Here is a 15,054-nt window from a genome sequence, read left to right on the forward strand (position 1 = left end):
AGCTGAGACACAGGGAGAGAGAGGTGGGGGGAGAATGTGAGGCTGGAGCACCTTAAAGCAGACGAGTCTGGCTCACAGAGTGACGCTCTGCTTTGTCAGTTGTTCTACTCGGGGGTGGGGGGGGGTTGTTGTGGATGCACCTGCAGTTTTGTGTTTTTTGATAGATTTATTTCTCCCATTTAAATCATGACAAATAATATGAGTGCTGTTTTTGTGTATTTCTTACAGTCTGGTGTGGCTTTGTCTTTGCTGCCTCTTCTTTCTCCTTAGGGAGCCAACGTCACCCCCCAAAATATCTGAGCAGTTAACTTCTATTTATTACCTGTATCACCGAGAATAAAACAATACATGTTGTATTTGCAACAGTTAAGCACATACATGTGCATGTTGGTAGATTTATTTACCTCAGAAAAAACAGGCCCAGTGCACCACCTAAAGGATGAAACAAGTAGAGGCCATTCATTTTAAAAAGCGACATGTCCTCATACCCTCAGCACTGACCTTTACCCACTTTACTTACTTACCTACCCACCCATTCTAAGGTCAATTTCCGGTCCTGTCGCTACTGCTTTGCTATAATAAACTGATTGATCTTTATTAGATCAACTACTACGTATTTCTCAAAGCTGGCAACACATGTCTGGATTATCTCCACTAGTTGTGTTGCTGCAGTACATTAGTGTCATGTTTCTCTAGTGAAAGACTAGATATACAAACCTCAGATATATACTTAAATCAAAAAGTACGACAACACATCCCCACATTTAATACTGGCAGGAATTTATAAGGCAAAAAAAGTTGAAGGACATTTTTGTTGGTTACAACAAGAGGACAGAGCATGTGTGGAAGCTCTGATCTCAAACGCTGTGTAAATACAATAGACAATAGATTCATCCTTTGCGTATTTGGATAATATTGTAAGAAGCTAAGGGCACATTAAACATGGAAAAAAAATGTCTTTGCGGTGTGGTTCGAATGTTTATTTTTTTCCCCTCTGGTTGCTAAGACTTTTTTCAGGAGCTTTAGCTCTGTAACTTTGTCAGAGTTGTGGGAACAGAACGGAGCTTTCACGGACATGAGCAAGAGATTGATTTTTCTTCTGCGGCAGTAAACACAATGATGCGCCCATGGATGACTTTGCTTTATTCAGCTTCAATGGATATTTGGACTTTGGACTAAAAGTATTGTTAGTCATTGTACCAGCAGAGCTATGATACTGGTACTTTCTAATAAACACAGGTAGTGTTTCACAGGGTCCACTCTGTCAAAGGCTGCGACCCCTTGAAGCTACAGCCCACATCACTGTTGCATTTTAAATGAACTGGAAGGGAAGGACCTTAGTGAACGTGAGGCCGGACTTTATGTTCTCATGTTGATCTGTCCTTCTAGTGCTGCCTCCCTTCACTTCTTTTTTCTTTTGAAAGCATTCTCTTTACCCCACATCTCTATACCTCTTCTGTCCACCTCTCCGTCCATCCTCCCCTGCCATGAATGCTTCTCGCGTCTCCCCATTGCATTTCAGGGGAAATTTAATATGGGTTTGTTTGGTGTTTCCAAGAATTCCATTCGGCTGCCGGCTCTCTTTGCCCCCCGACACTAAGATAAACAGAGGCTCTGCAGCCAAGAGCAGCAAACACCACTGATCTTGGCCTCACTATTTGGTCTTCGCATTTCAGACGACTCCAGCTCCACTTCATTTTTTGTTTGTTCCCGTCTGCTTAAGTTCTTTTCCAGATAGCTTCACTTGTGGATCCACTGCACCTGCATGCCTGATGTGAAAAGATCCGGGTGGCAGCCAATTTATAGATTGCACCTAAAGAGCATATGGTTACATTTAAAGGGATAGTTCACTGAAAAATGAAAATTCACTTATTGTCTTCTCACCAATGGAGGGGTGGGAGAAGTGTTTGAGTCCACAAAACACTTCTGGAGTTTCAGGGGTAAACTTTGTTGCAGCAGAATCCAATCCAATTGAAGTCAGTGGAGTGCTTCTTCAGACGATGTGATAATGTTCGCTAGCTAAGCCACTTTTAAGCTATACCCCTGAAACTCCAGAAGTATTTTGTGGACTCAAACACTTCACCCAACCCTCCATTGCAGTGGTGAGTAGATAATAAGTGAATTTTAATTTTCGGTTGAAATATTCCTTTAGGGAACATTTAGCAGCTTATTATGTCACCTGCTGAGTATGTGAACAAATTAGGATATAGTATTTGTATAATGAGCTCAGAACAAGTATTATACAGAATCCAGATTTAGCTGTTATGTCTCACTGTGCAACAGTATCTGCACATTAGTTCTGCACTTTTTATTAGCTGGCATATAATTTGAGATGGGGGTGATCGATGTCTCCATCTTTCCATCTGCAATCAATATGTTTCCGGAGCTCAACTTCTCAAAACTTGGCAATTACATTGAGTTAATCTGTTTGTGAAGTGTATAATAAAATAAAACTCAAAAACTGATCATGTTTTTGTCAAGAAACAAACTACGGTAAAGTTAATCGGAGGATGTAGTGCTCTTATATTGGCTCTCGATAAAAATTGGCTTATCGGAATCGACTTGATTTGACTTGTTTTGAATATACACTCATCTGTTTTTTATCACTGAAGGAATTATCACAACTTCTGATGACCCTCGTTCTCAAAGCATTTGTTGCAGATGGTCCGGCGTATATTCTGCAGTAGTGTGTCAATAGCAAATACCACAGATAGTTTCTAAACAATTGACAGTTGAATGTGAAATCCCCCCCCCCCCATTAGCTACACAGTAGAGTTCTGTGAGTGAAACTTCATTCTCAGCTTTTGTGATAAACAACATCAGATGTGTTTAGGAGTATGTACACAACATGGTCTCAGCTGTTTGCAAATGATTGGACAGTTTTGCTGCCAGCCATACTTTGATCGAAGCAAGTTGCCAGATATCACTCCCTGCCCTGCATGCTAGAGTCTGACCTGTCATTATCGGGCCGGGCTCCTCGCTTGTCGTACATGCCAGTCTGCTCCGTCATCCTCTGGTTCTGTCTGACCTGCAGAAGCTCTTTTTAAACAGGCTCCTGTCTTCCTTGTCCTGCCAAGACAAACCCCCCCCCCCCCCCAACCAGAGCTCGGCTAACACTCAAGTGGCTAACACTACAGACACACACAGACATGCACAAGTGCACACACGCATAGAGAGAGAGCCACCCACCTGCTAATCCCCCTCTCATTAATCCCCCCACCACTCTCAAATATTCCCTTCTGCCGATCTCATTGTGTGTGTGTGTGTGTGTGTGTGTGTGTACTTGTGGTTGTGGTGGGTCACTTTGTGTATGGTAGACCATCTCTAATTTTTAACACACAATATTCACCCCTTCAGGAGGTTTTCAGCTGTCAGGGGCTGGACAACACTGGTGAACAGCTTTTACTGGCCTATAGATAATTGCACACAAGTTCAACCAGTGAATAAAAACCTCTGAAGTCCCGCAGAATTCATTTGTCATTCACTTGACAGTCACGTCGCCCCACCAGTGGCTTAAGTTGTTCCGGAGTGACATGGATGGCACTCACTCACTGTGATAAGGTATCCATTTAAAAAAAGAGACCCTGCAGATGCAGAGACAGATAAGCCGCACAATGTACGTACCAGCAAACATGACAGTGGAGTCGAAGAGCAAAGTGTCGAGAACGGATTCGGAGGGGAAACTCTTGTAGATTACATTTCCTCTCCATGAGCTTGGCCGTTCCAATTTCACCTGAATTTTTCTACCTTCAGTGTTCTGATGGATATCAGCTTAGCAGAGGAAATGCTCCTCCTGTGTGTGTGCGTGTGTGTGGGTGTGTGTGTGTGTGATTGTGTATCGACTACAGGATGCAGACACTCGGCCATGCACCTCCTTTCAACATTGCCGTAGCTGCTATTCTTGGAGATGGCTGAACTGAATGGATCACAGAGTACAGGCAGGAGAACATGTGTATCTGTAATGCACACTTTTCATCCTAAAACCTCCATGAATCTCTTTGCTAGCAAAAAGAGGATGACTTGAATAATACATCAGGTCACTCTTCTTCAACGTTCCCAGTGATGAGACTTGCGATGCTGACGTAATGGATGAAGACGAACATCCCAAATGTGTTGATGAGGATGTGAAGGTGAGCTGCCCAGTCACCTCATACACCATTCACTCCAGTCTTAAAGGATCATGCTGAAAATATTCATGCATTTTTTTCATCGGGTCAACAAATATTATAAAAGCACCAACACAATTGTCTCTGTGACTTCTGTACCCGGTCTGTGGCACTCAGCCTAAATGGTACAAGGTCTGTATTTATATAGCACTTTTATAGTCTTGCTGACCACTCAAAGTGCTTTACAGTTAAGCCCATTGAGACTCCCAGAAAAGTCAGTTTTAGCTCTTTTGGTTGGTCCATCGCCTTGGTCTTGCAAAGACTCAAACAAAACGCGAGGCAGCTTTGGTTCCCAGAGAAGGAAACCCACTGACTTTGGTGATCTTCTGAATATTCTTTTAGCGCCACGATGACATTAACAATTTTGGTTTGGAGAAAAATGTCACATTTGATTCTTGTAAGATTCGGTACGCATGTCCATGTTTCCCTCGGAGTGAGCCATAATAATGTTGCTGGTAGATTTTTCATTTAACGCTGTTATCAGATCAAATAATGAGCAAAGAAGGTGACATAGTATTTCGAGCGTTGATGAGGTTAAGGTGTATGGTTGAGTTTATTCAGGACTTTCATACATACATTGTTTCCTTGACGATTGCTTCCCTCTTAATTCTCCTTTTTAGCACCCACATTAAATTCATGGTTGCGTTGCTCTTGAAATGAGTTTGGCCAGGTGCATTGTGGGCACATTGCTAAAATGAGGCCCAACAAAAGCCTGGTCTTAAGTCAATGGTGCAGTATTTCACTGTTATTTTAAGGATGCATTGACGAGACAGTAAAATACACCTACATAGGCAGTTGTGCAGCGTGCTACGCACTTTTTGCACACACAGATCTTGTACGCTTTAACTTTCCCTCTGCAGAGAAGCACTGTCTCACACTACCTTGATAATCCGTCCATTGATATCACAAAGGTTACTTTGACAAGAAAAAATACTGCATTTGTAGCCACAGATTTGGTTTGGTTGGAGTATTTAGAGTAACAGATGACTTAATAAGGCTCATTGTAATAATTAAACATGTCACTCAGACACATGGATATGTTAATTATATGTTTTTATATTCAGTAGTAGTAAAAGGATTGATTCATCGTTTTTCTTTATGTATTCATTGGATTTATTGTCAAGATAGAGATAGAATATCCACATGAAATGATGACCTGTCATTTCATTAAAAAAGGCTTGAGATCCTTATTTTACCTAACATCCATCTCATCCGTGGTTTTCTGAGCCTTGCGTTGTACAGACGCCGTTGCAGTGCTATTTTTGTTGGTGAAAGGGAGTGCACTGTTGGCACTCTCCACCCACCCCACCCACCCACTTCCCAGGAGTGTCTGTTCATGCGCCTGTATTTGTGTGTCTGTGTGTTTGTTTTAGGAAATGATGCAGTGCCAGTTTGTGTGTAAATTTATCCACGACAGAGCTAAAACAAAACGAAGTTCACTGAAGCAGGTCCACATAACCGTTGGGTCCATGTTTGCCATGTGTGTGCCGCATGTGCAGCGGAGCGTGTCCATGTTCTTATTTTTATTTTTTTATGTGGGAGGATTGAAGAGCGTGCTGCAGCCTACTGGGAGCAAACAAACCTCCACTCTGGCATATTTGAGCTATAGCCAATGGGAAGCTAGTTCCACATTAATGAGTGATCTCTCTGATGTTGTAGCTTTTCACATTTAAGTCAATAAAGTCAGTTTTTGATTATGTTGATAATAATTTGGTGCAGCAATCAATCAGAAACCTCACTTGAAAGAGCATAGCATCATGTGTGCACGTACACACACAAACAGTAACACATATGTACAATGTATTTTATGTCTTATGCATTGTTAAACATTCTTGATTGCGATGGAAAGAGAACCACATTTAGTTTTAATTTATACTTGCTTTAAAGGTACAGTGTGTAGAATTCTGCATGTCTCAGCTGAACACCCCTCACCTCACCCTCTCCTTCCAAACATGAAAAAGAACCTGTGGTAGCTTCAGTTGTCATAAAAACTCAAAAGGTGTTTAGTTTGTTCAGTCTGGACTAATGTAAAAAACATGGCGGCCTCCGTAGAGAGGGTCCCCTCAATGTAAATATAAAGTATTTAAATATAAAGGGCCTTTTCTGGGGTAAAGAAAACTACAATTCATACAATTTAGATGAAACTAACTCGTGAAAACATCATGAGAATTATTCTACATTAAATTTCTGCCAATAGATCCCTTTCACATAAATCTTACACACTGGACCTTTAACATGTCAGTCAATATTGACATGAATATAAAAATGAAAACAAAGTATACAATCTATTTATAATATACAAAATATAAAATACTGTTCTTTGCTTTGTCTATTTTATTTAAGTAAAAGCAAATAGGTTAAAACCTCACGATGCTACAATCATTTACCTGCAGCTGCAGTGTTGTTTTCATCTTCGTCCTATATGTTGAGCCTCTGCAGAAAAAAACCTCATCTAATTTTAAGAAGCGCTTTTAGCTATGCTAATGTTATTTCCTCCTGTCCTCTGGGAATTACAAAAAAAAATATCTCTGTCCTGTAATTTGACCACTTTCCCTTTTTATTTGAGACTTTAATCTAATTTTTAAAAGCAGAAAGGAAGACAATCAGACCGGAATCTGTAATATCCAAACAAACATTTGCATAAATACAAAGAATACAAGAATTGCAGTCAGATTGGAGCACTGACACCATTGTCAGCAGTTAGAAAGGAAAAGATGAATCTTGCAAATTGTCTAACCCAGGGGAAATCCTTGTGTCTTCATTATGGCTGTGGAGCCTATTTGAATATGTGAAGGACGTTCATTAAGAAGTTCAGTATGAAAGAATAAACGGGAAAGGTTATAAATTTAAATTCAAGCATAAAATGTCATTGAGAATTGATAAGGACGAGTCAGTGGAAGCTTTGGAGTGAAATCAGCCCAATGACTGAGAAGAGGGAAACGTAGAATAACTCAATATTCTAAACCCAGTAATACAGCCCATTGGATTCATTTACAAATTCAAATTTTCAAAGTAAAAAAGAAAATTGTAATAATCCTCCAAGCTGCTTAACAGTGATGTTGTGATGGTTCAACCTTGTTAGACCAAATTCTGAGCATCACAATTTCTGACTCCACCTTTTGATCATGTTGTGAGTAGCTCAGATGTAGAGACTTAACAGCAGGTAACACACAAGTTGCTTTCTGTGACTTTTTCTGTGTGAATCTCATTTCAGCAGCAGAACATCTTGCTCTGCACGCCGAGCTGCAACACTGAGCAACCTCCAGATCGCTTTCAAGATATGAAATCACTTCTCTCCCCTTAAACCCTTGAGATGCAATCTTTCAAACAACAGCCTACATTAATCCACCGTGCCTCGCCACTTTCGCCGTGATCCTGCTGAACCTGCAAGTTAACAATGTTCACAACAATGTTGAAACGTCCTTCACCAAGCTTCAAATCCATGCCCCCTCTATCTTGTGGAGGAGGATGAATCCAATCAACAGGAGCAGATGAATAAATGATACTGGTGTGAATTGTAAGTGTGGGTTGGCGAGGAGCAGGGTGTTGCGAGGCTGGGCGGAGGGAGGGCTGCTGGCTCAGGTTAATGAGGTGGTCTGGGAGTGTGGACTGGGTCCTGACTGCAGTATGTGTGGAGCTCCCTTTAGCCCGGGGGTTATTTGTAGCCCTAAGACCACTGGTGAGACTGTCTTTGCCTCTGGCTGTGAATGAGCTCCTGCCTTGGAGTGTGTGTGTGTGTCTCTGTCTGTGTATGTATGTGTGTATGTGTATGGGTGTGTGTGTGTGTGAGTGTGTGTGTGCTTGTGTGTAAGGGCAAGACACAGTGTGTGCATGATATTGCCCTCAGGATGACACTGGTTGAAGCTTTGCTATCTTTGTGTTTAGTGCAAGTATTAATATAGAGTACATGCCTGTGTTTGCATGCATGCCCATTCCAAAGTGTGTGTGTCAGTGTTTGTGTGTGTGGGGGGGTTATTTGCGCTCTGATCTGTGTGTTCTCCGATTTCTGTGTCGAGTCCTACCACAAATGTGTAAACAGGGCCCCCCTCCCCAGTCCCGATCTCATTACCATTCTGCCCTTCCCTCCACCAGTTTACTGAGCGCCATCAAGGCCTGGCCTCCTGGTGTTTGCATTGTAAATCAGGTCTGACAATAAGGCGATGATTAGATCCTACTCATATTCAAAAATACCTGATTTATTTATTCATCTTCCTCTGTTGCATGGCATCAAGATGCATAATATCTGACCAAGGTGACACGCTCACTTCCAAATGGTATTCATTGTGTCTGCAGGTCAGCCTCTTCACCAGCCAACGCAAACAGGACAGATCAAATGAGATTTTGATGGGGGCATGTGCAAATTAATGCTCATCCAGAAAGCTGCTTTTCTACTTTGCGCTTGTACTGCACATGTGATATCAAACCAGGTGTCAGCATGGGTGCTGCAGTTTGTCATGGCTTCACTGATTGGAGTTTGAATTTGAATCCAACTTTGAATGAAAAACGGATACACTGTCTCTGGTTAATGGATATGTTGAAGATACAGCAATATTCATGGAACACTTCTCGATGCTGAGAGGCAGATCCAATCGATTACTAGTCAGACAAGCCTTTGCACTGTTGTTGTGGTTTTCAAGAAATTGGCATCAGGGATTCGGCTAATTTGTCTCAGAATTGCAGACTGCCCTTGTAAAATTATTTGATTATTTTTTTCGAAGCAATTCTGTGGGTAATGAAAGCAAATAGACTGGCTCGCATGTGGTTTTGAGAGGATTTTTACTAGTTTGTTGAAAACAGCACAGAGAATTTTGAATTCCCTAAGAAGAGCTTGGTTGGTAATCAATACTGAGTGAAGTAAACAAATGCATACACAAATATCAACATGATTTATTTTAAGGTGTAGTGCTTTAATGAGAGTCAAGTTGAAATGAGAATCCACAGGGATTAAATAGGGATTCAGTTCTCTGTCCATGCATTCATTCCTGCAGCCATTCATCAAAACAGAACTTTCCAAGAAATTACCCAGAAGCAATGAAGTTGGATTAAAAACTGAGTGGAATTTAGCTCCCTAGTAATAAGTCCAATTTAGGTCCAATTGAGCCCGTGTAGGTCTTTATTTGGAGAATCTGGAGAAGCTCATATCCAAGCGATGTGCCGTTAGAAAAACAAGCTGCAGCCTATTTGTACAGTGTCAAATCCCAACATACGTTATTTCAAGGCACTTTACATATTAAGGTCAAGACTTAAAAGATTATATAGACACCCAACAGTTCCCACAATAAGCAGGCACTTTTCATCATTTGTTCCAAGAGTCAAACCACACCTCACCCTCAACATATTTGAAAGTTAATCCTCCCCAATATTAGCCCCTCAAGTTCATGCTGCAGCTGGATATACTTCAAAACAACGTCCAGCCTCCACCATGCTCCTACCAGGTAAATGAGCGTATTTGTAAACCTGATTTTTAAAAAAGGCAACGGACTCCTTTCCAATTCCCATTGGAGGGGTTTGCCTCTCTGTTTTAATTCCGTGCGTCATTTGACCATGGAGTTAAATTCGATCGTATCCTTTAACATTTACAACGTGTCCAGAGTCCATGTGGCAAAATGGCTACAGTCTGTTGTTCGGTTCAGTTTGTTCAGTCAGAGCCACCATTTTGGATTGCCATGAAGTTTGTACGGATATCTATGATGCCCAGATAATAACTTTTATTACTCTGGTGATTCCCTGACTTTATCACTAGTACGACCACAAGGTTGATATTTGTGGTTTTGAGTGAAATATCTCGAGAACTACTGACGGATTTCAATACAGTTTGGTTCAGACATTCAGGTTCCCTCTCAGGATGGATTGTAATCTCCTAGACATCCAATAAAAGTGCATCCCACCTTCCACACTTAGCATTGCACTCCTGTAACATAGTCAGACTTTCTAAAGCTTTTTGATAGAACGTATCAGTCAACCCAACAACATGCTTATTCTCAGTTTTTACATGTGAGGAATGAATCCTGTGCTCGAAAACTTTTGTGACTGTCAGCTGCGCCACCTCTGTTCACCACTTTCTTACGCTGATTTTGCATTCGGTGAAGTGTTGATAATCCCACATGTGAGAGGATCACATCTTTATCTAACACAAGTCTTCTTTTAATGATCCCGTGCCAAACCCCTGCTAGGTCACGATCTGGAGTGCAAGATATGTGCCCCACGATGCTGCTGCTGTGGGTTTAAATCATGAGGAGGATCCGTTTCCTTTTTATCACCTTGGCTCAAAGCAGGAAGCATTCCCATTTCACATTTAATAGTTCTACACAGTGCATTGAATTCACCTTCAAACCAAAGCAGACAAGGTTGAAGTGTGGAGGCCAGAGGCAGTGATTATATCATATGTAACCAGATATGGATTTTCATTTCAATGCAGGTGGTAAACGGAGTGAAACTGCAGCTTTGCCATTGACCAACTTCACATCAATACAGCAGAGACCCATTCTATGCTTGAGAATTGCTGGAAAATTGAATGCTGAATAGAAGCGTTTCTTACTGCACAGGATCCGATGAAAAAGTCAGAGTGCCTCCAATCCAAATTCATAAAAGCCTTTGATGTTTGTTGGAATAATTTTATGCCTACTTCTCATTTTCCATTTTATGCTTGCTTTGAATTTTGATTGTGACTTCAGGCACTTTTCAATTGATATGCATGATGAACATTGTAATAATTTAAAGGCCATTGTTGAGAAACAAACATTTCATTTGCCCTCAAAATGAATTCTGTGACACACCTTTGGTAAGTTCGGAGAGAGTGGTCGCGGGATGGTTATTGTATCTTTTTGTTCGATGTGTTTCTGACAAAGAAATGTGTACTTTAATTGTCACTCGGTGAGTTCTGTTTCTGTTGTGTTTAATTCACTTTTGAAATCAAATGTTTTGTTAGTTGGTGTTGCTGCAGTGATCTTGTCTGTTCTTGATTGTACATTCACGCTTCAACAGCCGTCGGGGCACGTGTTTGTGCATCTTTACGTGTCTCTGTGTGTTTATTTATGGATGCACGATTGCCTGCTCAAATTTGGCGTTTGGTGGCTCATTCCTTCGAGGGATGGCGAAACTTGAGAGGCCGCCTAAAATACTGTGCAGTAATTGGAATTGCTTTATCTTCAGTCTCATCAATTAATGTGCAATTTTCCATTTAATCACTAACACGCTCGCTGCATTTGCAATTAAAATGAGGACTGATAACAGAGGAGATGCCTTTCAGCTGATACCAGTTGGAATGAGAACAGAAACCAGAACGCAATCAGTACACACAAGGACTCATACAGACGTGCACATGGAACACTAACAAACGTAAACACATGCAACACAAACACTCATATAACCGCACTGAATGAACACACACAGATGCATGCACACTCACACAATGTGACATGTTAAAACACACAGATGTGCAACTAAAACCCCAAATTAGATGTCATCAATGAAACTAAACCAGCATTTAACATCAGGATGTTGGCAGCGATGGCGGGTTCAGATGCCACTCACTTTGAGTTGGCTCTCAGCCTTGTTGTCCTGTCACTGATTTTTACAGACACATTGCCGCAGTCTGGGTCTCAGTATGAGATGAGCTCACTGTCTGAGAACATCTGCCATTTCTCGACCTGACTCTGAAGCATCACTTCCTGTCTGGAAGCAGGAACCCGAACACCACCCAAGGAGAGTCTTTTTTATTTGAGGAGCGTGGTGCACAAACATTTACAGGCGGGATTTTTTTTTTGGTGAAAGTACAAATGTGGTTTTCAGTATGAACCACAATCAGGTTGTGATATTCCTGAAATATTCCTCATGTGTCTGTGGTATTAAAGGAAGATGTATTTGTGCGTCTCTCCTCTCAGTCTTCCTTCTGGAACTTTAGCAATATCATGTCAGTCAGGCTGAAGAGAGGGTCAAAGGCTGACATTAAACTCTGCTGATTGGCTGACTGTCGCACGGCCAGGTCACCCACAGGTGATGGATTGTAGCCTATGACTGTAGCGTGACAAATTTCACAAGTAAATACAAACACCAATGGTCAGTCCTTGCTGAAATGAAGATCGGTGCATTTAGTTTGGGGCTAAACACATGAGCCTTGGGCTCAGGTGGCGTCAGGGTGACTGTCCATGCTGTTGCTTTGCACAGCTCCACTGCCTGAGGTCACTTACCTTGGCTCTCCAGGCCACACATTGACATTGTGCATCGAGACCAGCCAGGGGAACGTGAGGAGCTTTTAAGCCCAGTTTTTGAATTGTCTCCTTTGATATTCTGGTCTATTTTTTCTAAAATCCTTACATGTGATTCTGGTGAAAATCATTATGCGATTGTTGTAGTTCCTTTTCATTAGGCCATAACCTCACAAATTAGAATCAGTAAAAGTCTTGGCTTTATCGGTCAGGTGCATTTACATCTTTTTTTTTTTCACATCCTGAGGTGGTTGTTGCATGGATGTTACAACTGGAACAGAGATGTTGCTCAAATGTTCCAGTTCCATTTCACTAGGTTATAATCAAGCGTTTTCCTCCAGGTCTATACCATTCTGTCCAAGTGCACCAGTCCATTATAATTGTTGCCTGCCTGCAATGACCACAAGGGTTTATGTGGCATTATGAGGCGTTTTTGCAATGAGCCCAGTAGCTCAAGGTATCCATGTGAACATGTGGACTTTGAAGAAATATTCATTTGATGATCCAAATCAGTGGTTAAAGCACCAGATTGAACTCTGTAATGTCTATATCAAACAACCGGTGAGATCAGGGCACACTCTTTTTTTAAACAATGATTTAAAACAGTAGAATTGCATGATAATAAAGTCTAACCTCACATTTATTACTCCCCCAGGTCAAATTGTTAATTTACAAGACATTTTCATGCGGTGCCTACTCATAGGTTATATGTAGCTTCAGGATGGATCACCTGCTGTGCTTGCCTATAGTAAGTTAGGGCAATGGTGGGGGTCTACGTGTTTGTGTGCATTTGTGTGTGTGAACACAATTAGCTCCAACTGAGGGGGTAGGGGGGTGCGATGGTTACAGTGGCATTCCACAGGGTACAGCCCTCAGCCCTGTGGGGTTCCGGCCAATAGCAATTAGCCCACCAACAAGAGCCTTAATTAGCCCTCTTGATTGGCTTGGTAACAGCACAACAACAACAGCAGCAGCCAACACATAGAGACGAACACCAAGGTGACTCCACCACGATGCGTTGCTTTAAAGCCAGCTGTAATTAGTAAACAAGCATAGCTGTCTGTAATTGGTAAACAAGTAGTCGGGTTTGTTTGCGGTGTCATTATGAACCTGCTGCTATGTAAAGTGTTTCTTTAAAGGGCTCAATGATTGAGTTTGTGTTGCTATGTTGCGTTTCTGCTTGGAAGCCTTGTAGATCCCTCAGTATGAATACATCATCCCATGCAATACAAGCATAGGGAGACTGACAGGAGAAGTAATAAAAATAATAAAGATATCAATAAATCAAACAGAGAAAGGGAAAATAAGTGGGCGGAGAGGGACGAGAGTGAGATGCTGCATGAGAATCTCATCTTGTATTATTTAGTAATAGCAGCACCTGGTGGCTGCTGCCATTAAAGAATGTACAATCACTGCTTGCACTGGATTAATTTTTTTTTTTTTATTTCTTATTTTTTTCTGTTTCTTTGCCAGTCTCAATGTGAAGCTATCCCATGATGCAACATGCGTCCCCAGCACCTGCAGTGACAATGATGGCCACCCAGAGTGTTCCTCCACCATCGTACCAGGAGAGCCAACAGGTCAGAGGTCGAATCACAGTTTATCTCATTGCCTGACATAGAACTCCTCTGATAGAAGAACTATGTTGATGAATGTCAAAGACCCAGGAAATGGGTCTCTGCATCTCACACAAAAGCACAATTTTGCATAAACTACGTGACTTTCAAAGTCCTCGGATTGCTTTGCAGTTCTCACTCACTCACTGATTTGTTTTCTTGTGAACGGGAGGGATCAGTGTGGGATCAGGGGGGTCATACACTGCACAATCTCAGGAGAAACCCCAGACTGGTATGTCTGGTCTCCAAATTACATTTGATCATTAAAAACACACACGAGACATGGTGAGTCCTCCTGTCAGCAGAACGGCAAATCAAGCAGGAGGGGGTGAAACAGTTCGCTGGACGACACATCACAGTTTTATAGAACTAGTAAATCATCAAAATATTTCTCAACTTTGTCCTCAACTATGTAATTACTTTTTTACTACTCAGGAATAGTAACATAGTATTTGATAATTACATGCTTGCTTTGTGTATTATTAATTTAACTTAGTCTACTTCTTCATGACTTACTTAGTCTACTTCAGGGGCATCTCACCACTATAGTACCTGCTTCATACCTCCTTCACCCTGTCCTGTATAATGATTGGCTGTAGTTGTCACTGATTTATATAGATATTTAGGCTGCTTGAAAATTGGTTGGAGGAATGGAGGATGTGTGCAAGCCTCTTGAATTGTATTTGACACAACAATTGACGACTGCCGATCGAACGCCGATTTGGCTCCAATCTTGGGCTTTTGTCAATGAATTGCAGAATTTGTCGGCAAATTGTAAATCGGGTGAAAAGTCATGCAGTGTGAACTATAGGAATTGTTTAGGTTTTAATTTTAAGCTTCAGCTGTAGGAGGATGCTTTGCACCAGTCTGACATCAGCAAAGTATCATCATAATGTGATTCATTAGACGAGGCAGATCTCCTCTGAGTGGTAAAATCTTAATAAGTAATAAATCATGATATTTATACCCTCGTGTTTTAATTTTGATTGCTACTTGTTAAGTTGTGATTAATTAATGCAATAGGTAATTGCTTGAAATCTGAAACCAAGTTTTCAAGAAGATTTA

The 15,054-nt window shown here is 41.3% G+C and overlaps 1 protein-coding gene across 6 annotated transcripts in view; it reads left to right on the top strand.

Annotated features, from left to right (window-relative positions):
- Positions 1–15,054, top strand: part of pknox2 (pbx/knotted 1 homeobox 2) — a 91,965-nt gene that overhangs the window by 34,966 nt on the left and 41,945 nt on the right. For 3 of the 6 annotated variants that reach the window (XM_020085439.2, XM_069539881.1, XM_069539882.1), the window contains exon 3: positions 13,847–13,953. The exons of the other annotated variants lie outside the window; for them this stretch is intronic. In XM_020085439.2, the coding sequence (XP_019940998.1) occupies positions 13,867–13,953 (87 nt within the window). In that variant the 5' untranslated portion in view covers positions 13,847–13,866. The remainder of the gene's footprint in view (positions 1–13,846; positions 13,954–15,054) is intronic. 6 annotated transcript variants of the gene reach the window in all.

The sequence above is a fragment of the Paralichthys olivaceus genome, chromosome 15 (genome assembly GCF_024713975.1).
Source record: "Paralichthys olivaceus isolate ysfri-2021 chromosome 15, ASM2471397v2, whole genome shotgun sequence".
NCBI classification, from domain to species: domain Eukaryota; kingdom Metazoa; phylum Chordata; class Actinopteri; order Pleuronectiformes; family Paralichthyidae; genus Paralichthys; species Paralichthys olivaceus.